Source organism: Haliaeetus albicilla, chromosome 21 (genome assembly GCF_947461875.1).
Source record: "Haliaeetus albicilla chromosome 21, bHalAlb1.1, whole genome shotgun sequence".
Taxonomy (NCBI): domain Eukaryota; kingdom Metazoa; phylum Chordata; class Aves; order Accipitriformes; family Accipitridae; genus Haliaeetus; species Haliaeetus albicilla.
The window spans coordinates 3,456,309-3,483,861 of NC_091503.1; the positions used below are offsets into that span (position 1 = coordinate 3,456,309).

Consider the following 27,553-nt stretch of genomic DNA (forward strand, 5'->3'; position numbering starts at 1 on the left):
CTTAAATCCATACTCTGGTCAGGAATGCGGAGAAACAGTTACTATTTGTTTTTAATTCTCCCATTTGACCAGAAGCCCCTACATTGTCACATGTTCAATAAATGTATTCTAGTAAGTGAACTACATTAAGGAAGTCAATTGTTTATGTTTATTTCAAGCCATGATATAGCTGATAAAGCAATCACTCTCACACATTCTCACATAGTCTGCCTAACATTAGCTTTCTCCTCTTCTGTGGGCTAAGCTAAAAAAAAAGAAAAGAAAAAAAGAGGAAAAACAATGCTTTTCCTATACAGAACCCCTCCACAAAGTACTAAAAGTTTTCTTTTATTGAATATCTGTATTCTCATCTTCCTGTTCCCTAAATCACTCAATTTCTGCACTACCCACTGAACCACCTCTTGCCTCAACGAGTTTGCATTTGTCCAAATCGGAGTTCCCTGCAAAAAAGGTTTACAGAACACAACAGGTCTGCCACCCAACATTTAACACATTAAATCATACCTTTTCAAAGTGCACTGTTAAGCTTTAACCCAGAAAATAATTGCTCTGTTGAAACAGTACCCATACATGCCACATTCCTGTTAACTACCTCAATGGGCCCAACTTGAGAGTCTATGGAGATCTGCAGTTCTCTGATCTCTTTTAAAGCTGACATAGCTATTCTTATATCATCCAGATCCTTGATGCGGCGATTTAACTTCTTGCCAGTTTCCTCTATAAAAGTGAAAATTGCCTCCATCTCTGTTCGGTACTTCTTATTACAATGACTCCCCAGCAAAGTCATCCAGGCTTTGGTTTCTGCTCTCAGTGCTAGCTTCAGATCAGCTAAAGACATTGAACAATAAATTGTTATTTAGACACTGTACATATTTAAGATGTAGCTTTAATCTTTTTTTCAGTATGTGTTCTCTTCCCTCCCAGTTGTGGTTTTCCAGTCTGACCATCCATGTACAGAGAAGATGAAATCACACTGACACCTTTGAGTGGTTTACAGGATTGCTTGCAATTCAAGATTGCTTTCTTCCTAATCTTCTCAGAATGTATCACCCTTCCTACTGGAAAGATGAGGCTGGACTCCACACTTGTCAGCTTGTTCATATATGATTATACACATTTCTGTCCTACGCATCACTAACAAACTGGTTAATATCCTCATCTAAGTCTAAAAACTTTTAAAATATTAATCTTTAAAAAAAAAAATGTGGAGGAAAAAGGATCTGATTATGGAAGCTGAACAAACAGAAAGTTTCATCTGACATTTAATGAAACCAAATGGTCCCTCAACCATTTAATTTTTATAAGTCATCTGTAGCATCAGTGGAACCAAGTGACAAACATTTAGAGAGAAAATTGAAGTCTTGCTGATTTGCTGCCCAATTCTGCAACAATTCAGTCCATTTCTCCAAAGCTCTGCCATTAAATTCAGATTTCTTCCTCACAGTTCTCAACAGAAGAGTTGAAAATCAATGCCAACGCAAGCGTTACATAAAATTCTAGCTGGATATAATTTCAACCCTGTCACCTATTCATTCCCTGTTCAGATTTCACTTGTGTGTCTTCCTTTTTACACAGTGCCTCTTCCCAGGTTTAGCTCTCACACCTGATGGTCTTTTTGATTTATTAAATGTCAGAACTACCTCACCTCCATTGAGTTGCAACAGCCAGCTTGTTTCTCTAGTTCTTTGCCTTCAAATATAAGCAAAGACATTTGGTTGACACTCTTGCCTACTGAAAGAAACATTCTGCTTCCTCAGATTTGATGCCCACTACATCAGTTGCATACATTTCTTACAGTCCATCATAGTTCCCAACTGTCCTTTCCGTTATAGTGGTATAAAATGCTTATACAAAATTTAGTTAGGTGATGTGGAACCCAAGCTACAAAAAAATAAATATTTGAGGCCTGGCTTTCATGGCAAAAAGGGAATCAGCAACACACATGTTTCACTTAATTAACTGTGTTAAATAAAAGGCTTTTCAGCTGTCTCATTACATGCAGCCAGGGAAGCAGAAAAGCAACATCATCTTACTCCCATAAAATATGTAGCTATGGGGGTCAGTGACAGAAGGATAGACAAGCATCTACCATCCACCTTGTAAGTAAGCAGAAGTATCCAGGTGGGAAAAAAAACTCCAGCTGAGCCTCACAGATACCCTCGCATTGGTGTTCTGTTTCCATGCATTTACAGCCAAAACAGCAAACAGCCATTCTCTCTCTTTCTCCTTTCCATCTTTAATCTAGTTTACCCATCCAAAACTAAGCCTCATCGCTCTTTCCTACAGGAGTCAGAAAGTATATGTCTCTAGAGAGAAGTGGAAAGCTGAACTCTACCAGTGTATAGTGCAATAGCTCCCACGCAGATGTATTCAGGCTCAGAATCGATTTTCAGCTCCAAGTCTTGGAAATGCAGAATTTCAGATTCAAATTCAGAGAGTAATGGATTTCCCATCATTAATTTATTAATGGTTTCCTCCTTGTCCCTCTGCCATATATGGTGGTAACAACTAAAACGCTCCAAAGCTGTAAGAACTTCCTGAAACACATTAGAAGTTCAAAGAAGATTCTCAGAATTGTATGTATAGCATACATATAATTTCTTAGCATCTGCTCATTGTTAGAAGACATTAATAACTCCATAGTGGAGCAGGTTGCATCACCTCACTAAACAGAACGCTGCTGGTAAATTTATGCTAAAGCAAGTCCCATTAGCAATCACAAGCCTTGGCAGGAACTGTATGCTAATAACATTCAATTTGTCAGACCAGTTACCATATTTTCCAATGAAGTGATTCTTCAGTCAATAAAATCCTAGGAATCCATGGGAAGTAAAATACTCCTTTAAGACTAGGATACAGTACACTTGTTCTTCCCTACCGCTTATTGGACTAGCAAGTGACACCTGAGCTCCAGGGCCCAACATAACAAGAACAGCAGTAACTCAATTCATTCTCGAATAATGAAGACATCACACAGTTTTTTTTTATATGTACAGCATTGGTGATGTTAAACATTAAATTGTACACTCAATTCAGTTATCTTTGATTTGAATATCATTTAAGGAGTGTGCAACAGAATTCTTTTTCTGGTTCTCAGGAGTTCGGGAAAATGTCAGACAAAGTTAAATCACTATCTCTTCAGCTAATTAAACAAGTAAACGAGAGGCGACTGCTACAAGAGATAATCCACATCCTGACTTAACATAAACATAGTGCTTGCAAGCATTTAAACCTGGCTAAATGATAAGAGTTTCCAGTTACAAAATACTGAGTATCAAAATACCAAGATAACTATCCACCATTGTCAACTGCACCTTAGTCTTCAGCACAAGCCTGTATGTCATTGTGCTAGTTAAGCTTTAGTACCACTGAAGTTACAAGGCTTTGAATCAAAAATTTCCACCTGGCAAGGCTCCACTGTAAGGCTGGACTGGCCCCAGGAGGAACTGATGCAGAGTTCCCCACAGATATATCGGTTCAATACCTACAGTTCAGTAGTTCACAGAATAAAAGGGCAAAGAAATGATGCATATCCCTTAAGCTATCTCCTAACCTGCAGTAGCAAATCCTATGCAGCACTTCACAAATGCCAAGCTGATGGCCAGTTTTCTTCCAAAAACCTTCATAAACTCTTTATAATGGGCCAGAAGTCATGCTGGCTTCATTAGAATTTCTATGTGAATAAAACTGTATTTAACACACTTGTACTATTCCTACCAGTTCAGTATTAAATACACACAACTCAACTATACCTAGATTTTTTTTATGATGTTTTACCAATCAGAGATATGTTTTTAATCAGATCTAAGTTTTACTTCATGTAATATTCAAAACCTCATAAATTTTTGAACAGAGTACACTTAAACCATGTTACACTTTCAAAGCATATTTGCAAATTTGCAGCCACATATTTTCCATCCACCATCCTACAGTTTTTCATTCATATGTTTAATCACTGCTTTAAATGCCTACCCTTATTGCCCAAGGATATTAAAAGTAATACATTAATATTCTTTGGATGGTGGTATTAAATTAACATCTCGATTGTCTTACCCTTTTTGTAGAATTAATAGCAGTGCTGAGTAAAGATACTAATTTAATAACTTCTTTGTTCTCTGAAACACTCTTGAAGTAGTTCTGGCTTTGCAGAGGATCAGATAAACTGAGTGATGCTGCATCTGACACACTATCTATAAAGGCAAATTCAAATACAAAAGCAGTTTTAAGGCAGACATATTGTTTAGGCCAAGTAAATTCCTACAGACAAGAACTAATGACCTATTTTTCAATAAGCATACATTTTAAAGTTATGTATTCTTATTAATCAAAAGGGCAACTAGAAGTCTAGGTGTCCAATATAGTTGACACAAATTCATAAACCTCTCAATTTTAGGAAATGCTTCATCTAGGTACTCTGCCAAATTTGGAACAAGTTCCATTGCAATCTTTCAAATATAATCTTTCATTTTCTCTCACCCCTCCCCAAGGTTTACCCTATACACTTCACCTAAGTGACTTACTGATATGTCAGCACTGAGCAAATCCATAAATATTTTTATTTTCTGAAATAATGTGGGGTAGACCACAACTGAGAATTTAAAATACAAATGAACATTAAATCCGAGAAGATGATCATAGCCAGTTCTCAAAAGGAAAGAAAGATAAAAGTAAGGTCAATAAGTTCACAAATTGAACTTACCATCATTTCTTATTTCATCTTGGGCAAGAGAAATTCTTAGTTTTCAAAGAACAATTTCATTTCTTAGACAGTTCAAGTATTACTTCCCTACTTTTTAGGTGTATAAGAGGGAGCTAACCTAAATAGATTCAATATATTTTTGAAGTACCTGAAGTACGAAGTAGAACAATTAATTTGGCTTGATTCTAAACCATTTCAGATGATTCATTCAAGAACCATCTTGAATCAGAACTTCATTCAAGAAAAACCCAGCAACCAAAGGTACCATCTTAAATCTCCTTGACTTAATGCATTCAACAACTTAATTCCATGTCAGATTACAAAACAGTTTAAGATCCTTTTAGAAACTTTAGTCTATTCTATCCTCTACACAATCCTCTCTCCACCCATACTACAATTAATGTAGCCATTTCTATTCATACCAGGTTTTGTTTTAAGTTCATCTTACCCTTCTTAAAGGAATTTCAGCACAAGTGTTAAGATGCCATTTGAACGTGCCAAGTTACAAACCACACTGGCAAATCATGAAAGATCTTTTGTGTAGCAATAGTGACTGTAATTGTTTTCCAAACTCATTAACAATTTCTAGTATGCTGCCCAAGTTGACACCCTAACAGCTTTTCACATGCTGCAGGTAGGACCCAAAGCAGTACAACACTGAGAGGCACAAAAAAAATCCCCCTTACTAAAACCCACACAAAGGCAAGTATCTTCAGGCAAGCCTGGTTTCTAATCACAAAGAGAAGCTCTGGCATTGTTATGATATCCTATTTCTCCTCTGAGGTAATTTAAAAATCTATGAAGTCTTCATTCTACCGCTTTTGATGCATTTTGTATTTAATATCCTTTAACGCATTCTGTATAAATCACATTTACCTAACATTCAAATTGAGTGATGTCAGAGTTTATCATTACCAGGGATGTTTTTCTTTCCAGTCTCTTTCATTCCATCATCAGAATCACTGTCTCTGCTCTCGCACCACAACATAGACACTTTTCTCTCTAACATTTTCTTCTGGGGAAGAAATAAAATTTCATTTTCTATTTGCAGTAGTTTTGAAACATTAGTTTTAAGTAAGGCTGTCAAAGACACAAACCTTGGATATTCTCTCCTTACTCCACTGTCCAACTCCTTTCATTACTTTCACAATACTATCTACAGCTTTATTGAGCGTCTGCTGTACCTCATCCAAAGAGGGTATCATGACGATATCAGGGATAGATAGGTTAATATTAGTCCTAATTATAGGTTGAGCACTTTTTTTCTCCTTGGAAGCATTGTGATTTCCTAATAAAAGACAAAAATAACCAACAAAAAAAACTTTGTTCACATATTTTTCAAGACATCAAACTAGGCATTGTGATGATATAAACCAATAAATATATCCTAGTGTTGAGTATCGAGTGTAATTTCTTAAGGAAAAAAAGATTCCCGAGTAATTTACAAGATGTACTGGTATAATCTATAGCAGCACAAGCAAAAACAAAGTGCCATGCTATTTCTCTCCATGAAGCTCCTCTTCAACTTGTTCTGCGCAGCTAAACTCTGTTTAGCAGAAAATTTTGTTATCTGGCCTGTACTCCCAGTTAGCATATTAAACTGGGCACAAAAACTCCTTAGAATCTCATAAAATTGATGCCTTATATGCTATACAGACCAAATACAAATGCCTTTATTTTTCGTTTCTTAAAAGTACGTAACAAGAAAACACTTCAGAAGAGTGTTCCGTCATAATGCGTAGAAAGATCTGAACACAATCAGTAAGAGAAAGAGAACACACCTCTTTCTCTATTGTTTTTTTCATACAGTTTCATGTAAAAGCCAAGGTCAAACAGGTTACCACTTATCAAGTCCAGCTCTAAATATAGTATCCAGCTTCATAACAGTACCGTCAGTCCTAAGAGAAACAGCATCGCAATGACACATTCCTACTGTCAGAGGAAAAAAAATTCCTTTGGAAATATATCATGTTGTCAATTGTGATTTGACAAGACAGCTTATTCAAAGCCCCTTTGTTTTCCCCTCTTTTACGTATGTGGCTCTTCTTTTTATAGGTCTGGGATACTACATTTACATATTTCTTTTTATAGGCTAAGAAAGCAAAGTACTGTAATAGGGCCACCTAAGAAGTTGATCACAGAAGATGCATGGATGCGCTTGCGTATGGTCTCCAGAGCATTTCGAGTGACTTTCAAAAGGGCGTCAATATTACAGTGATTGAAGTAGGAAAGCAGTTCATCGGCTTCTTCCTCTAACAGTTCCAAATCCATTCTCTTCCTCTTTGTTGGAGGAGACAGTCCAGCCCATATCTCACTGGAATTGCGGGAGTAAGCCAAGCTTTTTGATCTTCTATCCTCTTCTGTTGCTAAAACATCATAAATAGTTAAATTGACTTAAGGAACTTGAAAACACAATAAAGCAGCACCTCCACAGGTGTCTGAAATATAGCTGAATTTTACAGACATGTAGATTATACTCATTTGTAATCTGTACCTCAACGTAACAGTCTTTTTACTCTTATTCATCTTCTCTACTCAGTTCAAACTGGCATGATTATCACCAAAATTTAGATGTTATTTCTTCTCTAGGAAGTCCAGCAATTAAGCAAGGCCTGTAAGTAGCTGCTCCTATGGCATTAACATTTCAACATGCAAATTAAGACTGATAATACTGACCTATTTTGCAGATGAGAGATGATTGTTAGATGATCCGTTATCCAGGCAAATTCAAACAAAAGTCTTTAAATATTACATACTGATTGATACTTCAGCCAGCTAAGCTACAAGGTCCCCCAACACATACTATCAGCATGCAAAAGAAACACAAGCACAGAGCTACAATTCAATCTTCTTACCTGGGTTTTTTCCCCTTATTTCACCAGTGGCTACAACTGACTTATCTTCTTTTCTGGCCTGAACCTCAGTGTCAAGTAACATGTTAATCAGCTCATGAGCAGCGTCTTCCACCAGCGAGCTTTTTAAATGTAAAGTCCGAGAACCTTTTATACAGAGCTCCTGTTATCAAACCAAAACAAACATCTGTTCTTATCTTCCCAGTTCTCATGTCTATTTCAGTCATAGCAGCCTTTATTAACACAGATGTCAAGGCCTCAGGTTTGTAAAAAACAAGGTCAATACACAACATTATTTTTAAATTGGTTTGTTCCAAACTATCTAGTGTTGGATTCTTTGTTGTGCCAAACAAGCCATCATAAACATCTTTCAAAATTGCTATGGCTTGTTTCCTAAATCACATGACTTATCCATAGTTAATATCACGAGTCAACATTTATAAAGCCTATTTCCAGTAAAGGGCTCCCAAAAGCAAGTGCTTCTTAATTTTCTTGACTTTCCAATGTAGACATGGAAGATTAAACCTTTCTTTTAATTGCTGCCATTTTACATTACTTGGCTGTGCCATAAGGAGTATTAGCCAATCATATTTCCCATTTATAGCTAGACAGGAGATAAAAATCTACCAAAAGCTGTATTTATGATTAGAATAAACAAGAAAATTACTAACTGAGGGGAGAAGGAATCAAAGAATGAGATTTAATAAAATTCAGAAATGTATTAAATCAGCTTTCTAGCTGACTAATAACTTACATGCTTACAGTTAATCCATCTCAACATAAAAATATTTTGATGGGGTGAAGGAAGGGGCTCTTCCCAGAATGCCTTCACCCAGGTATTTCTGAGTATATTTTGCATATCCCATTACCAACTCAGGAGAGCTTGAGATTAACAAAGATATTCAGTACTCCATCATTTCCATAATATTTACTCTCCCGGGCACCGAAGTGCACTTGTTATGGAGCTATTCACATGCATCAGATGAGCGATTCCCTTATTTAAAGGCACTAACAAACACCAATGACAAAAAAGATACTATCACAGAGGAAAAACATTTAAGTTGAGTGATATTAAAGCATAAAAGAAGTATCATACGGTAGTTGGCCTGACATTAATAAGCTCAGAAAAGAAAATCTCAGGTCAGACCTCTTTGCATTTGGTATTTTTGTTCCTTTTTAAGGTTCCAGCCAAGCAAGTGGGGATTTCCTTATTTCATTTTCCCACGTATGGTTCATTAATTCCATACTGGTTTTATCTCATAAAAAAGGAAAAATATCTTAATGCAAGTCATTGAACTCTTCTTTATGAAGCTTTTATCTAATAACCTTAGTCTTTTGGAGAAATTCCTCACAGCTCAGTGGTTCATCTTCTGGCAACATACAGAGTAGCACTCTATTCATATCTTGAAAGACAGCATCAATGCGAAATTCAACCAAGTCATTCACTCGATCAAGCAGTAACTCCAGCCCAGCTTTTGAAGCAAACAGAATATTCAAGTCAAGCTTAAAAGTTTGAAACAATAGTCTTTGCAGAGCCCTCCTTAAATTTTTATTTCAACAAACTATCACCTTTAATTTTATATGGATTCTACACCTTAACCAGCTTACTTCAAACATCTAAACTTTTATGGCAACATTCACCACTGAAATCATAATTAATTTTTTGCATACCATATGCTCATCTAGCATATGCTATGCATATCCTAAAAGATAATAGGCAAAATATAATATATATGAGATGAGCTTGAAGTATATGCATTTCAAATACGAAGACATTAAAATGCAACTGAAGTCCAAGAATACTGCTCCTTCTCCTATAGCTTGAACTAGTTACCACTTGGAGAACCTACTAGCAACAGAAGCCTTTGACAAATAAAATATCTATCCATCAAAAAAAAAAGTTAGAAGACAAATTATAGTTAACAGAAAACAATCACTAGAATTTTCGCAGTTTAACAGCAATTCGCTTTCAATGCTGAAATTGAAATAGCAGCAAGGTGCCTGTTCCAGACTTAAACTACTTGTATTATTCAAAATTAAATTGAGTGTAACGTCAGGTTAGCATCCAAAATGCATTTTAATTTGCCATTTCAACTAAAGAAAATTCCCACTATAACTACTTACATCATTTCAAAAAAACAAAATCTGTTTGATATAGTAATTAAGCTGAAGCAAAAGGAACTTGGTATCTTCAGAAACAATATGCATCTTGGTGCAGTCTTCTGATAATCTTTTGAAAAGACTACAAGATTATCTGTTTTCTAAAGCTGTCGTCCAAAATGTGGGTGCATTAGTTTTAAAGAGACTGATGTTAAAAAATAAAAAGTTAATATGAAAAGCTCTTGAGCAGTGACAGTGCCAACTCAGTCAAGATATTATTCACTGAGAACTTCTTTTGTACACTACAGAAACAAAAGGCAAGATTAGGAAAAGTCTGAAACCTAGGAGCTCTTTTCAAAAGTAGCTATCACTCTTTGAATTCAGAATACACAGGACCTTTTGCACACTACTTTATGCTTGCTTTAATCCTAACTGCCATCCCATCCATATTAGTAAAAATTTGACAAATATGCAAGACAAAAAGAAGGTGTTGTTATAAAGCTGTTAAGTGTTGTTAAAATATAAAAGTTTCATGAAGTACAGGACAAGTAAAAATTCTGATTTCTTTCATGTATAAGGCAATTAAGTGCAAATCATATAAAGCATAGTAAGCTTAATAATATAGCTTGCATTTGTATAGAAACAAACAAGCATAAGTTAATGGAAGGAGGCAAGTGACTTACCTAGCTTGTAAAAAACCGTATTAATATATTTCTCAATATTCAAGGATGTCCAGGTCAGTAACATTAGGCCTGGCTGGATAGTATCATCTACATTTGCTAACTGAGGAGCCATCAGTTTTTCAACAGGGTGTTGTATTTTCAGTTTAATTCTTTTATATTCTGCTAGCATCATCTGAAACAAACAGAGAATGAAAACATTGGTTAATATACACTGATTTGAACTACTTCACATACACATATTTATCACAACTTAAATGAAGAAAATTCCTCTGCATACACATCACTGAAATTCTTAAGAAACCATAACTAATCGTTTAGGAAATGTTTTCATTATTTTTGGCAAGAGTTCACTATTTGTTGCTCTTTATAGTAATGCGAATACTACCTGACATGGAAATTCATCTTTGTAGATTGTACTGGTTTTGGTTGGGATGGCGCTAATTTTTTTCACAGTGGTTCATGTGCTGCATGTTTTTGATTTGTAACCAAAACAGTGTTGATAACATACTGATGTTTTGGCTATTGCTGAACAGCACTCATACAGCATTGAGGCCTTCTCTGCTTCTCACACTGCCCCACCAGTGAGTAGGCTGGGGACACACAAGAAGCTGGGAGGGAACGCAGATGGGACAGCTGACCTCAACTGACCAAAGGGATATCCCGTACCTATGGCATGATGCTTAAAAATAAAAGTTGGGGGAAGAAGGAAGGGGGGACATTCCGAGCTACAGCGTTTGTCTTCCCAAGTAACCGTGATACAGCCTTGCTTGCCTGGAGATGGCTAAACACCAGCCTCCCGATGGGAAGTAGTAAATTAATTCCTTACTTTGCTTTGCTTGCGCATACAGTTTTTGCTTTCCTTGTTAAATTGTCTTTATCTCAGCCCACATGTTTTCTCTTTTAACCTTTGGATTCTCTCCCCCATCCCACTGCGGGAGTAAGCAAGCATCTGTGTGGTGCTTAGCTGCCCATTGGGGTTAAACCACAACACAGAAAAAGGTGTGCAAGTGTCAGTCTCTAAATGGATGTTCCAGGAGACAAAAAGTCCAAGGAAAAAAAAAAATGCATCTAAGTCAACTTTTCAGCAGTTTTATTAGACCAGCCTTACCAGAACTTTAATATAGTATTTGGTTTCTAATGCATCTTTAAGCAGCTGATCTAGTTTCACATGTTTTGCAAAAAACAACCCTTGCAATAACTTCATGACTTAATATGACATTTTTTTTCTTATTTCAGAATCAAGTAGCCCTCTGAAGCTATAGTTTTCTGGACAGCTATCTTTGAATCCTCGTCTTGAGTCATGAGGAACCTTACCTGTTCATAGGCAGGCAAAATGATCCAAAGGATTTAAAAGATGAGAGAAAGGGAAGTTTTAGTTTCTCTTTTTTAATTCCACAGACATCTGTGTAAAATACTGGTGCAAGAACTATGCTACTACTTAAATTAATGCTTTATGCTTTTTAAAGGCATACCACCTGTTCCTCCCTCCCAGCTATCCTCTCAGAACTAAGTGTATCCAATGGTGACTCCGTTATTGGATGACAGATAAATTGCTTATCATTTAGAAAGCATGCAACAGAGCAAGGCATCTTGTAAGCCTCCTTTCCCCCCCATCCTCATCTCTTTCCCAAGCTCTGCAGAGCTTCCCTGAACCCATGCATCTTTGAAGTGACTTCACAGAAAATACAAAGCCAAGAAATTCTTTTAAGAAGTGCCTCAAGGCAGTCATAAAGACAAAAAATAGATTTGCCAATGTTTTCTTAATGCATAATAGTTGTTCTTCATTTTTTCTCTTCCATATGTATAGAACCTAGACATCTTAATGTACACTACACCTACATAAAATAACTAAAATAAACCCACATGCAAATTGTTGAGAATCTTCTTATACCAGTCTCTCTTCTGTTGAATAATACTTGCAAATGGTGGGATTTCAAGGCACATGTGAGCCATGCAATCTGTTTCTCTGATTAAAGTTAATATTTGAGGGTCGAAATTCACAAATAATTCTCCCGTTTCCGGAGCTTGTACCAAGAGAGATGCCTGAAGTCCTCTTTTAGTTAATTCAATCTGCAGGAAACAAAGTCATCATTCCGGATCAGACAAGCCAGTAGAACAAAATCCTTTTTTTTTTTTGGACATAAAAATCACGTTGGCAGATACTAAAATCACGTATTGCTGACAATAAAGATTGATGTGGTAGGAATCAACAAAACTTCATTAACACAATCTGTATGTACCCAAATGCTTAACTATCAAATTAACTGTTCTTCATCCAACAGACATTTTTCTGTTGGTTCTTGGATATCATAAGCTGCATTTCCAAGCCCAACATCAAAAGCAGAGCCATAAACTTTCTTCAGTCCTCTTAAATCTGAACTCTCATTTCCTTAAAACTTATTGCACATTCTGCAGTAAGGCTGCATACAACCTCCTTTATGAACTAAATTATTCTTGGATAACTTCTTCAGACATCTTTTGAATAAACTTATCCTCGTTTCTCCTCTTGCTTGTTTTCCACTACCTAACAGATATACCATGCTCCAATCTTAAGGGAACTCCTAATTATATCCAACCTCTGGGCAAATTTTTTAAAAAGACTAAAATTAATGTTCATTATAGATTTTTTTTTTTAATTCTTAAAAGGGAACACTAATCACACTATTGGCTTTTTAATATTAGAATACCATTTGTTCTCCACGTAATTAGAAGGGATAGCATTCATCAGACCACCACACATAGAAAACTGGGCTAATACCAGGAAGAAGTCATGCCTTAGATAGAGAAATCTTTCCTACATGAAAAAATTTGCTGCTATTCCTATTTTCCAGTTGTCCTTTTGCTGACGTAATTTTATTGTTCTTTATTAACTTCTCAAATTTCACGTATCACACTACATGGAAATGAAGCTTGTTTTTAAGCAATAGTTTCAGAACCCACCGGTTTCTTTCAGTGTACTTTTTTCTTTTTTATGGAACACACACTGAAAATTTGCACTCCCTTTCAATGTCTAAAATATAGTTGACTATACTGCTTGCTTCAGCTTTATCATGTATTATCATGACATTTTACACAGCACTTTTCAAGAAATCATCTAATCAAGTTTTGCCAGTGAAGTTGTCATGCTCTATCCACTAGCATCAAAGTCACTCAGCACAGCTGCCTTAAATAGGAGCTGAATTTTTTTCTGCAAAGTTCACCAGCAAATCTTACTGTGCTCTTCTTTGGACTTCAGACTCATTATTCCCACTAGCAATCTCTTCCTCTCCCATTTATGTTTTTTTTGTGTAATTTTCATTATTAAGGTAACAGAAATTGGTAACAGAAATAAGGGGTACATTGAAGGCAAAATCTTACACTGCCATGGAATTATGTTAACTTTCACACTTCCCGGTATTTTACTATTTTAATATGCTCAAGTTGAACATCAGTGGCTATAGCACAAAAAATAATGGCTTTAAATCTTATTCTATTAAAGAAAGTGGATAAACAAGGTGGTAACCATCCAGTAACATATAAAAGGGGGGCTGGGGGGGAATGTTCGGAAATATCAGAAAGTGCCACTAAGCTTAACTATTTCCACTGTATAGAAAAATTAAAAGTAGTAGGAGTTACAGCCCTATTTCTGTTGCATTTGTATTTCCCACAGGACACTTGCCCTCCTCTCGTTTTTCTTTTGTTCAGGAGTAGAGCAGCAGCTCCACCTTGTGTTCTACGACACTCATGTCCACATCCATCTGCACTCTTGTTGCCACAGTGAGACTACTGAACAGCAGTCCCTTTTTTTTCCCATATCTGGTAGACAAGTGTATTGATGTTAAAGCGGATATACGGATATACTTTTCATGTATTTTCAGGGCATGTGTGCTCGTTTCGAAACTTTGAAATTGTGTTTAAACCCACCTCCTTTTGTTCCCACCTAATAAGTATAAGGTTGGATAATGCTCAGCAAGTTTATATGGCTGCCACGTGCAATTTGACTCTGCTACAGGAGAAACCAGATGCTTACTTTTAGCACAGATCAGAATCAGATCACAGATCACCAGGAGCTCTCAAAGAAAGGCACCAGTTCAGGGGAGATGCCTTGGATGTTACAGTAATTTTGTAAAAGATGAAAGGAGAATGTACTCGACAGCTCCATCAGGCACAGTACGTGTCAGAAAATCTGATGACCAGATCATCTAGCCAAAGGAGACAGATATAGCCCCACATGAAGCATACATCCTCCTTAGTCTTTACAGCTGAGACAGGGAATATATCCTAAAAGTGCCCAGGCAAGGACATGATATCATCAGCAGGTACAATTCAGTGAAAGCTATCATCAGTATACTTGGAACAATGCAGCTATCCAGCACAGTACTGGCATCAAAACAGAAACTGAGACCAAGATAGAAACACTAAACAAATGCCAAAGGCTTCCTGAAGCATCACAATTCCCTTCCATAAAACATGAGGGATGCACATACCAAACCAGCTCTGTGAAGAGCACATGAAATCAAAGATGGGCTTCTCAAGTTACCAAATAAGCATTTGAAGTTAAAGACATTTCTAAGTACAACAGTAGCAATTTTCATTACTGCCCAGGAGGACGACCAATTATACAGAAGTCAGTAGTGCCAAACTTAGATCTGATGTACCTGAAACATAATCTATAATGAAAAAACAGTTGAAGTAATACTCTTCAGGTTCCTTGATTCCCAACTGACAGTCAACACCAGATTAATTATCAGTAACATACAGACAGCACCAGAACCAAGGCAATCTGAATACAACATATTATGCAACCTCTAATATTGCAGTCACTTCTCCTGTTTTACTATGCCAAATTGACACAAACACTCCCACCTACAGTATCAGACAATCAAATCTGATGATCCTTTAAACCTTGATGGCAAATGCAAGTGTGAAGGGGGAAGGAAGAGTCAGGAAATCTTGGTATATTCAGATTGGACAAGAGACAGCAGGAACCTCTGGTCTCAGGTCCGGTGTAAGATTAGCTTTGAGAAGATGTTTATCAGCACCACAGATTTTCACATTGTACAAAAGTTGGGGCTGAGCTGCAAGAACAAAAGGCAGATGTGGTGCTAATTGTGCCACCACCTTCAAAACAGTTATCTGGACATTCTGGTCCTTCTTTTTGAGATTTGAGAGGCTGAGGCCAATTTTTCTACAACACGGTCTTTGACAAGGCAACAAAGAAACTGGAGCTGGAAAATATGCCAATAGGATAGCAGAAACTTGCAGAGATTTCATGGCTATAAAGTAGTTCCCACAGAAGCCATGTGATAATATGAAGGCAGCCTATGTTCTTTGTTCTACGTACAAAACCCAAGAGGGCAAAATCAGTCAAATGAGATTTAGATCTTAAGGTAAACCATGTCTTCTGAAAAATATTCATACTACAAAGTGTTCTGCCTTACCAAATGGTTGATAGGAAATGAAATGTCTCTGTACTGTGTCTGGCTGAGATGGAGTTAATTTTCTTCATAGCAGTTTGTATGGTGCTCCGTTTCAGATTTGTAATCAAAACAGCACTGATAACACACTAATGTTTTAGCTATTGCTGAGCAGTGCTTGCACAGGCCTTCTCTGTTTCTCACTCTGCCCCCTGCAAATGAACAGATTGGGGGGTGGGAGGGGACAAAACCAGGCAGATGTACCAAAATAACCAAAGGGATACTCTGTGCCATATAACATCATGCTCAGCAATAAAAAGGGAGAGACAGACCTTGAAGGGGGTAGCCATCTTTTGCCCTGGAACTGGCTGGACATTGGCCTACCCATGGGAGGTGGTGAGCGACTGCTTTTGCAATACTTTGTTCTCTTCCTCCACTTCCTTCACTTACTAAACAACTTCTCATCTCAGCCCACAAGTTTTCTTGCTTTTACTTTCCTTTCTTCTTCCCTGCCTGACTGGCAGTGGGCAGGGGGAAGTGAGCAACTAGTTGCGTGGTGCTTAGCTGCTTACTAGTGTTAACCCACATCATGCTCAAAATACACTCATGTACCAAGTATGCTATTAATTCTACAGGATGCTCTATCTGTTGAGACTGGATGCTTTTTACGTGTACATTCACTCGGACCATACCCATGGATCATCACTCAAAAACCAAACCATATTGTCCAGACCAGAGGAAACCTCTGTCTGCTTTTACCTTAAGCTAAGCAGCTGAGAGAACTCCTCTCCCCGTACATGAGCTTCTCAACACCAGAGTCAGTGGGACATGGCAGAGACAGAGGAGCAGCTAAGGCTACCACTGAATCTTCATTATAGATTTCCATAATAAATATTTTTCATTGTAACTTCTTAATTATAATGAAAGTCTTTCAATTGCTCCTAAATTGAGCTACAGGCAGTAAGGCACTGTTCATTAACAGAAACACTTTCTTATGAAGTACCTTTTCTTAATCCATCCCTCGCTTAAGAGGCATCCTAAGTCTACAGCTTAGCATACCTGACTACTACTATTAACCAGAGATTCCTTCACACTGCTGTAACCCAGTGTTTCACTGAGGCCTGAAACAACAGGAATCCAACCCAGTCTGTAAAGCTAGATGTTATTAGTCTACCAGCAACAAAAATCCGCCACATTTTTTTAAAAGAAATATCCTAACCAAAATCAGCCGTTTTACCTGCTGAAGCCATCCCCTGTGGTAGATCACCTCAAACTCCGTAAGAACTTTTGCTACTCTGTTGTAGTTGCGGATTATGCGCTTGCCATCTGGTGTTCGCAGAACAGCCGGGTGCCGCTGGAAAGACTCCATGGGTTCCTGGATCCTATGGAATAAGTGGCGTGCCCACAAGATCTTACCAGCTATTGGAGGCAGATTACGAGCCAGTGGAGGGTCCTGCTTCTGCCTAGTGTAGATCTTACAGACTGTTTCTATGTCATGACCGTATTTTTGAAGTATTTTCTGATACTTTTCATCAATGCCAAGATTTGGGATTTGTAATCTGCTTAGAAAAATAATAATCATTTTTAAAAATTCCTTCAATACTACTGAAATTCTTCTGATGTTGGAAAATACAGTTGTTCCAGATTCTCTTCCATTCTTTAGAAAATAACTACTTTAGCAGCAGAGTTTTCACTAAAGCTTGAACAAATGCTGTCACAACCTGATTCCGAGCAACCAAGATTTAGACCAGATGATAAAAGTTTCCAAGTAAGCCCACACATTTTCTGTTTTGTCACTGTTTTCAAACACTGATCTAAAATTATGTGCAGCAATCTGTAACCAATCCACCACTAGCAGACTACTCCATTAAACAGAATATTATAAGAATATAATTGCTGCCTTGCAACAATGCGAATTTATCAAGACAAATTTTACTGCTTCTTAATACAAGCATTTTACTCTCTCCTAACTGCACTGTGGTAACAAATTAATGTCATTGTTCAAGGACAAAGCTAAGGCAAATATGCTAACAGCCATGAAGTATTCCTGTACTTATGCTAATTTTGAAAGAAGTAGTTCAAAGTCCACTTATATTTTGCATTTTCCGATACAAAAAAATATGGGTTTTATTCATCCACACTGCTGAGAAGACATCCCTTAACAGAGCTGAACAGTTCAGTGAGAGGAGGTCAAGGGGGTTTTTGTTTGTATTTAAGAAGATGCCTCCTGCTCTGCTCCCCCCACTTCCCACCATCCTCAAAGTGTTGCTTCCATTGCCTGGCAGAATTCTAGCAATCTAGATAGGACATAGTACCTTTCAAATTTCTTCAACATACTCAGTGCTCTTTCAGTGTTCAGAATATTTTCAAAGGTGACGTCCATGAAAATCCTTAATTGACCCTGAAGGAGAACAAATAATTCTACAGCGGAGAACTACATTAAGGCACACACCTCAAATATGCCAAGTATTATTTGACAGGATTTATCATGCACTATATTAGAACATATTTTTTTTAATGTGAAAGTAACCTCAGTTAAGTACCAATTTTCCCCTTCTTCCTTCCCTCAAGAATTAAATAAAATACAACCAACTTTCAAGGCTTTTTCCTTCCAAGTTCCCACCACAGCTGTGCAACCAACAAAAGCTTTTGTACCCTCAAATGTTCCACCATGCTGAGAGCCCTCAAAGAATGCTTGCTTGCCTCTTCGACAGCCAGTGAGCCAAGCATTTATTTTAATTTTTTTCTTCTACAGATACCCTTTCCTTCCACCAGCTTGTGATTTCAGAACTATGGGAAAGGTAATTATCTTATTTGTGCTATGTTCCCATTCACCCAATGAAATCATCCACTTTTGTGTTATTCTTGCTAGCATAACCTCCAAATAAAGTACACTAATGAAAACTCCTTTTGTTGGAGGCCCTCAAGGCTCCTTCCAGCCTATTGCATGAAACTGGTCTGAAAGTTAAATAATAAATGCAAGCTTTAAAGTGGAGATACATTAGAATATTTTTTCAATTTCAGAATACAAACTTTGAAATTTGCATAATTTCTTTGGTGGTAACTCAGAGAGAGGTATTTTTGTTTTCCTGAGGATTTATCAATAAATTGAATTCTTATTTGAATCACAAAACCTACATGAAGATCACTTATCTCTTTGCAAAACTCTTCATAGTCTTGGTCAAAATCAGTCTTCCGTTGATCCAAGAAATTGTAAGGCCTTTTCTTCATGATGTCAACAATGCTCTAAACAGTTTCACAGAAAAAGAAAATTATCACCAAAAAATTGTCTTATCAAAAAGACTTACCACACAAAAATTTTTAGCACAACAGGCTGTGCACATCACATTTTACCTTTGCCACTAGTTACCAGTATTTTCTGAGCAGTATAAGCAAACCACTTAAATGACATATTTGCAGGAAACAAGCTAGTGCAGTAGCCATATGAATTTCATTTATATTATTTCGTTCTGTTTTAAGTCAATTAACTGACAGAAAATTCAGACTCTTGCTTTTCATTAGACATTTGTTACCCATTAAATATTATCTCATGCAGAGGTTCATTATTTTTATTTAAAAGTTAACAAATTTCAACATAGGAAAATATTTTCTCAGTAGTATTTTCCATGTCTTTAAATTAACAGATTCCATAGAAAATAGGACCATTCAAAAGTCACAGTAAGATGCAGCACATCACCCGCCTAGGACTTACTATTCCTGTCTTCTCTTACATAGCTGCTGCCCACTCAAATGAAAGTACATCTTAACCAGCATCTCCCTCGAGCTGTACACACAGTTAAAGGATTTCTAATGATGAACCACTGTTCAACATCCTAGTAGTTTACCACAGTACAGCTATGAAGCTCAACATATTTTCAAGCACAGCAGACTTCCACCATTTTATTGTAACTCAACTGAACTTCAGTTTTATTGCTTTGCTGTAAATAAAAATTTCATCTTTTCCTCTAAAAACAAGCAAATCCTAGATAGTAACTAAGTGGTAAAGCATAACTGCAACATAGTAACTTCCTATCGTAAAACTTTTTCAAGTAATATAATCAGTCACATAATTATAGCTATGGTCCATACCAAATACTTCAGTACCTCAATTTTGACACTGTTAAAAAGTGCAATCACTTTCTGCCCTTTATGCATACTATCCAGAACCTTCCATGCAGTATTTTCTACCCAAGCATATATAAATTTCCCCTTACCCCCCCTCCACCCCCAAATGAAACTGACTTCACCGTTAACTACATCTCACACAAAGCTTACTTTAGGCCTTGAGTACTGCAAGAGATAATGCTGACTATCTGTATAGAGTTTGCAGACTGCATCACAGCCTGGGCTAATGGTCACAGGCAGCTTTTCAAATACAAATGCCCCAAATAAACAAGATGCTTATGTTCCAGCCTACCAAAATAGTATCTTTATAGTATGACCTGAAAATTCTCAGCAACCTGAGTTCCTGAAAAGCCTGCTGGCACAACTTTAGAGAGCAGCTCTCAGTGAAAGGAGCAAAATTTAGAGCAGCCCACACCTATCCTGCCCACGTGGAATAGTCTTGGACCAAGCTATCCTTCCAGTTGTGCCCAGGTTTCTTCTCAGATGACTATAGAAGAGAACAAAGGAGAAAACTGGCCATTATGAAGGATGCAGTCAAGAAATCAAAACCCCAGACTGCAACAAGGAGTGAATCAAACCAGGATGGACCATGGAATGCTCACATTCTACCCTACAGTTACTTAACTAAAGCAAAGTGATTTATTCATGGTCGTAACAAAAAGGAAAAGGACAGGGTAAAGCAAATTAGAATGCCACGTTTGCCTGTACTGCCACTGTATCGCATGTAGTCTCTAAAAGCAGCCTACAAACTCCACACATTGAATACTTCTGATTTAATATTTACAAGTGCCATAATTATAATACTGCACTAAGATACACACACAATAAGGTAAGTTAACCCAAGCTCAGTAAAAGCAGGGAAGACTCTACTTGCTAGAAAAGAAAGTTAACCTCAGAAAGAAAGAAGGAAAAGGGCATGATTTAGCATATTTATATTCTTAGAATAGCTCCTTGTTCAAGTCTCACTACTACTAAATAAAAGGACCAGGAAAGAAACCTGAATAGTAATACTAACAAGCAAAGGGATTTTGCTGTTAAAAAAGAAAATGCCTAAGTTTGAAGAGCTTTCCAGAGCAAACCAGCTAAGTCAATTCTCTTCCTCCCTCAACCTAAAGATATGAATTAACCCTTTTATCCCCCCATAAAACACAAAACTGATGACTGTACTCTAGATCTAGAGTACAGATTTTAAGTAAAGTTAATAATCTGTTTTGCTGGAATTAAGCTCACTGTTTCCTTAATGAAACAAGTAAATCTGAGAGTCCAAGTTTTTTGGAGGGTTTGGAAGTTTTTCTGATTACTTATTTGAAGAAATCAAAGTTACATTTGTTTGTATTTATGCAACACAGAAATTCAGCTAGGGCTTTTTTCACCCCAAGCTGCAAGAAAATCTGACTTCACTGTCAACCACTGTGGCAATGGAGCCAGCCTCAGCAGCAGGCACTGATCACGTACCCCTAGATTAATGGGCAAGAGATGAAGACAGTCTGCAGTTTCGGTCACAGTATACTTACGTATCCAGCAAAACATTTGTGAAGACAGAAATGTTGCACTTCTCACTTTTTCTCCTGATTGTAACACAAAACCATGGCTCCAATTACTCCTGTTACATAGTCCTCCCATTTTGTTGCTTTTTACAATCAACTTTGATTTTAACATACCTCTTTCCCATGTCCTCCTGCCCCGTGTTCATCTTGTCTGCTCGCTTCCCCAGCAATCACATACTTACATTGCTATTACACAGTAATTTTAACACAACTTACAGAGTTAATTTTTCTCTTGATAAACACTTTTCTAATTTTCATAATTATTTATTGTTTAAAGTTCAAGTCAGATTGACAGGATACCCAAAATTTACTACGTACCTCATATTTTGTGATCATTCCTTCCAATCCCTCTATCTTAGACTCCTGTAGAACCGAGTAGGTTTTCATAGTATTGAACACATCTATTATCTTTATCAGACGTCGATGAAAGGTTTCAAATTTTCCAAAGATATACATCTCACTAAAATCAAACTGTCTTTCAGCTGGATTTTGTTCCAATTTCTCTTTTATCTTGTGAAAGCAATTTTGATACTCCTAAAACAAAAGAATTTAAAAGAAGAATGTCAAGCATATAATAAAAGGCATAATCATCAGCTAGAACAAAATTCACACAGATATTATCCTAACTTGATAGCAAGTAGAAGTTTCATCAAGAAATTATTATTAACATTATAAAGACAGTAACAGAACTTGTCTCTGAAAACTAACCCAACAATACCATTACAGGATCACCCATTTCATCAAATGAATGAACTACACATATATGTATTGGTACATTTCATCCTTAGCTAGCGTGAAATTCTGTTCTGTCCATTTTATAGCCGGGCTTGATGTATTTACTGAATATCCAAGATGACAACCCAGACTGCAGTTTTCAGAGACTGAAAATAATGATTGTGTGTTAGGCAGTTTTATTGAATAATAATGTTTCAGATTTTCCAAAATCACATTCCAGAACAAAAACCCTTCGGAAGTTGGAATGCTACTCCATAGCAGCATATAGTTTTCATCCACTTTCTTAACTGGGCACAAACCTTACTCCAAACATGTTAAAAGTAAATTCTTCCCAAAGTCAGATTACATAGCCAACAGATTTGCTTGGAATGGTTTCTTTCAATAGTAGTTCTCTAAAATACAATGTTCGTTATTTTTTAATCACATATACGTATGAATAACCCCACTTGGGGATATTAATACAAAGGGCCCAGAGTTTCCTAAGTTGTTAGTGATTCAAATTTTAAGTTTTAATCTATTATTTTTCTGAAAGCTTTTGGAAGTATTAAGACTCAAATAAAAACCTAATCCTTCAACATACTTCAATGCAGCAATTTAATAATTTACTGTATCTATACAGAAATACACAAATTTACTACTCATTGCTGATGGTAAGATATCATATAAATTTACACTAATTTGTGCTATAACTATGCAAGATTTGCTGCTTCAGAAGTTGTCAGGATAAAGTTCTAGTCATCCAAGCACATATTATTGAAGAATCAAAAAGTAATAATGGAGAAAGTCTAATACAGACCTTCCAATATCTACATAGAGGTTATCAAAAAGACAAAGCTAAGCTTTTCACAGTAACACATGGACAGAGGCCAAAAGGCAACAGGCATAAATTGAAACAGAAGATGTTCTGACTAGATATAAGGAGAAAATCTTTCACCCTAAGGACAGTCAAGCGGTTAAAGAGGTTGCCCAGCAAGGCTGGGCAGTCTCTCAATCCTTGGAGAACTTCAAGACAGGACTAGATAAAGGACCGGGCAACCAAGCTTCATCTCACAGCTGCCCCTGCTTTGGCTTTGAGCAGAAGGTTGAACTAGATACCTGCTGAGGATCCTTCCAAGCTGAATTATTCTATGATACTATGTTCTAAAGGAAGGGGGAAAAAAAAAAATTTTTTTAAAAAATCCCAAAATGGTCATGGAAGTGTATGAAAAAAAACAAACCACAAAAGGCTATCTTTCCAATGGGTCTATACAACCTGAACAGCTGAATTCTTCTCAGTTCACTAAATTGTGCTTTCTAAAGGTATAGGTTATCCACACATCTCTGAAATATATTCAGTTCAGTAACTCCCCGTTTTCATTTCTATCACACATCCCTCCTCATCACATGAGAGGACACTTTCTAGAGAAACTCAGGCATGAAAATCCAAGTAATTCTCACATAAGAAGCACAGTTAAGTTAGGCTAAGCATCAAAATCCTGTTTGTGGAAGATCAGCAGAAACCCAGGTAAATCCCCTGTTAGCTCTAATATAAATGCTCCAGTTACAAAGGATATTTTTTAATTGGTTCATTTTCTTTCATTATAACATTGCTTCCTCATATAAAATAGAGTTTTCCTAATCATGCTCTCCTAAATCTCACTTTATATTCTGTTTTCCACATGTTCTTCTCACCTACCTGTTTAAGTCTAATGGCTGCTTGTAGCTTTTCCATAACTCTCTCCTGAGGTTGATTCCAGATGGTGGCTGTATTGTTGTTTGTAATGTAAGATTTGCATGCTGTAATCATCTGATTGGTCACCTAAAAGCAGTTTTAACCTTGTGAAAAAGACATTTCAAGACAAAGCAGACCTTACCCTTCTTTCAGTCTCACCCCATACCTCTGACTCCACCAGCCTAAAGCCTGCAAAATACCAATACCAAACACCAGCCACATAGACAGACTGTCATCCTTGCAATATCCAGCCTCCAAACCATTACACAACCAAAATATTGTTGATTAACTACGCTCACCCTCAATCTATTCACGTCAGGGTTAAGATTATCCCTGATCTTCAAGTATGAAAAAAATTCTTACAACTGCAAATTACAGAGAGTAAACTAAGTTCTAACTTTTAGGTAGTTTTATCACTATTTCCAATTCTCTATACACTCAAAAAGCAGCATTAAATTAAACAAAATGCTGCCTCTTCAATCACTTGGTGCCTTTGTATTTTCTGTCTCTCACTCAAGCAACACCACACAAAAAATATCTGTGAAAATTTCCTTTCACGCTGTAGCACTGACCTTCACAAACAATGAAGATATCTTTTCAGACGTGTTGTAATACTGAGAGATACTCTGAATCATTTTAATTGCATTTATCAGTCCTGGAATAGCATCCACCATGGATACCTGGGAAGAAACACAGTTTGAGTTCTACTCAGTACTTTTCTTGCCATACATTAGCTAGACACATAATTAGAGAATACAAAAACATTATGAACATTGTCTTCCTAATGTTTCTGCCTCAGTTTACCTGGGCTTCTCCTGTGGAGCTGCCTGTCCTACTTCACCCTCCAAGCTCTACGATTCAGTTTGGGTGAAAAATTTTCACTAGTCTCGGCTGGAAGAATTCTGGTCAGCGAGTGAAACTTGATAGAGACAAAGGCCTCTTCAAAAGTACCACTTATTTTCACAAAAGTACATTTGTACACTCTTTTGCTAACCCTGGTGGAAGCTTGCGTATAAGGAAAGCCCAAAAATCGCATTAAGCCTCACAGCACTCGTTTGAATAAAGGAAATACGAAGAACAGCTTTCCTATAGTACTGGCATTTAGGTAATTAAAAAATTATATCCAACAGATGAAGTGCCTAGGAGGAGGTGATCTTATAGCCCGTTCTTTGGGGTGCAGGCACCCAGGTGGTGTTGAAGGGGCTGCAGCAGCGGCCGCTCCTGTGAGGAGAGACTAGGGGCTGCCCCGGGCCGGTTCCAGCCGGTTCCCACCGAGCCCCTCAGCCTCGGGGAAAGCCTGGGGAAGAAAGGGCAAAAGGGCTGAGGGAAACGGGGTGAGAAACAGCCCTGCCAGCCCCGAGGGGAGAGCGGGAGGAGGGCGGGAGGTGCTCCCCTCCCCGGCAGGGACGGCCCTGCGGCCCCGGAGAGGAGCCATGCCGGAGCGGGGACCAGCGTGAGGAGGCAGGAGCGGCGGAGAGGAGCTGGGAGGGGCGGAGCGCAGCCCCCCACTCCGCGTCCCCCTCAGCGGGGAGGGGGTAAGAGCAGTCAGGCGTGAAGGGGTGAAGCTGAGCCTGGTAAGGGGGGGGGGGGGGAATGTGGTTTTAATTTTTGTCTTTGTTTCTCGCTACCCAATCTATTTTCACTGTCAAAAAAATATAATTACTCTTCCCCTAGTCGAGTCTGTTTTGCCCATGATGACAACAGGTAAGTGATCTCCCCGTCTTTGACAAATCCATGAGCTTTTTCATCCTATATCCTCCCCCCCGTCCTTTTGAGGAGATGGAGTGACAGAGTGCTTCGCCCATAGCCAAGGTTAACACACCACACCCGTTTTAATTCTCCATACGCTGTATGGTTTTCAGTAAGTCTTGTGTACAAAAGAAAGGCCTTCTGCTGAATACTTTGAAGAGAAGCATCATTTCAAAAGCCCAGCAGTCCTGTTTTCAGCCCACAAATGGGCCAGACAGTTTTTTTTAGACAGCTCCTCCTCACATCTGAATTTCCAAACCAATGACAGTTTTACTGGATTACCAAAGTGGTGCTCAACATGGGACAGGTAAATATCAGTAAGGGAGAGCTTCACACTCCATGCCTCGCTGGCTTCCACCCTAAGTGCTACACCCTCTCAAAGCTAAATATCTCTGAAGCTGCACCACTTCCTCCTTGGTAAAAGCCAGCATGGGGAGCACAAAGCAGATTAAGTTCAACAGACCCTGTAGAGTGCCAATAGCAAGCACACTCACTTTAACTCTGTTTGGTATGGGTATTGTACTAACCATTCCTCAGAGGGACTCAAATATCAGATTGGGAAACACTGAAAGAACACGCTGTTCTAATACCATCCAGTAAATGGAAACAAACAGAGCCATACCATGGTTGCTCAGAGCACTGTTTGGAAGCAATTATACTTAGGAAAAGCATGGAGAGAGAGAGGTAGCTAGGATGGTCAAAGCTTTGTGTCTTCATGGTTACTCATTATATTTCTCTGACTAGCAAGACCCAGAGTCAGTCACAAAACCAGTTTTAGTAAAAGCAACCATTTGCCACCTACTTTAGCAGATAATGGGACAGTACATCTTCCCTCCTATGCTTTAGGTTGGCTGGTTTTGTTTACTGCTTGTTACACTTGCTTGTTATCCTGTTACTACAGTATGAGAAGATGATTTATATTTACACCTTAATATTTACATAACTATGTTTGTTTTCCTAATCCCAGAAGCTGAAAATTGCCTTATAAATGTTAAGCTAAGCATGACCTGACCACCAACACAAAGACAAAAGCTCAGCCTTTGTCTTTAGCGTAGCACAAGGTTCACTTTCACCCCCTTGTTTTTTTTCTTTTAATCGCAAAGATTTCACTTCCTCCCACAGCACAGAATCCATCTTCATCATCAGACCAAAAGTTTCATAGATACCACAGCAAGAAAATAACACGTACTTGATTTTGTAGCCAGAAATCCACACTAGGCCACTTATGGCATAACTGAACAAAGTCTCAAACTGGAGATGCATACCTAAAACGCTACCTATGTCATTTCCAAACTGATCCTACAACATTCATTTTAGTTGTCTCAAGAGATTTATGTTAAGAATTTAAAAGTTCTGCTTACAGGATCACTATTGTATAATGGGTCACAACATTTTTCCAGAGAATATAGATACTTCACATTATCTTTAGCTTCATTTGCTGCATCTGTGATGCGAATATCCAACGCTCGCCAGTTCTAAGAATAGAAAGTTGGAAAAAACCACCACACATTTCAGAAAAACTGTTTTGAGATCACTCTGTTCTGTCATTAGCCTTTAAACACATTTGAAAGCACAGATCCATTACTTCAGAGTTACACTTGTTTACACAAGATAAGGAACAAGTCCTCGTTTTGCTTTCATTAATTTGACTGTGAACATACAGTTAGACCACTGAGCTTAACAAGTTATGTCAGTAGTAGCATCAAGTCAAGCTGCTGTATAATACATAGACATCCTCTGGTAACTATTTTTGCTTGGACTGATGAATATATAACCATTGTATTTGATGAGCCAGAACTGTTTTATAAACTTATTTTTTGGTTTGTGATGGGACTTTAACTTGTTATGTCCATGTAAGAAGTTAAGACCCCACAAGCAGTTTGAACAGACACTGTAACTACATAAGAGGTTTAAAAAACGAGGGGTTTTATCTTCTTTTCATTAAATACCCAGTTC

General features: G+C 37.6%; 1 protein-coding gene across 1 annotated transcript in view; it reads right to left on the bottom strand.

The window, feature by feature from the left end:
* Positions 1-27,553, bottom strand: part of DNAH5 (dynein axonemal heavy chain 5) — a 145,222-nt gene that overhangs the window by 85,757 nt on the left and 31,912 nt on the right. Inside the window, exons 8-24 of the mRNA XM_069808869.1 lie at positions 26,959-27,072; positions 24,421-24,528; positions 23,813-23,935; positions 21,721-21,936; positions 18,869-18,976; positions 18,046-18,131; positions 16,968-17,292; positions 12,198-12,404; positions 10,335-10,506; positions 8,878-9,023; positions 7,555-7,714; positions 6,823-7,065; positions 5,797-5,987; positions 5,615-5,714; positions 4,054-4,190; positions 2,336-2,537; positions 593-828 (exon numbers count right to left, since the gene is read on the bottom strand). Of these exons, the coding sequence (XP_069664970.1) occupies positions 593-828; positions 2,336-2,537; positions 4,054-4,190; positions 5,615-5,714; positions 5,797-5,987; positions 6,823-7,065; positions 7,555-7,714; positions 8,878-9,023; positions 10,335-10,506; positions 12,198-12,404; positions 16,968-17,292; positions 18,046-18,131; positions 18,869-18,976; positions 21,721-21,936; positions 23,813-23,935; positions 24,421-24,528; positions 26,959-27,072 (2,874 nt within the window). The remainder of the gene's footprint in view (positions 1-592; positions 829-2,335; positions 2,538-4,053; positions 4,191-5,614; positions 5,715-5,796; positions 5,988-6,822; positions 7,066-7,554; positions 7,715-8,877; positions 9,024-10,334; positions 10,507-12,197; positions 12,405-16,967; positions 17,293-18,045; positions 18,132-18,868; positions 18,977-21,720; positions 21,937-23,812; positions 23,936-24,420; positions 24,529-26,958; positions 27,073-27,553) is intronic.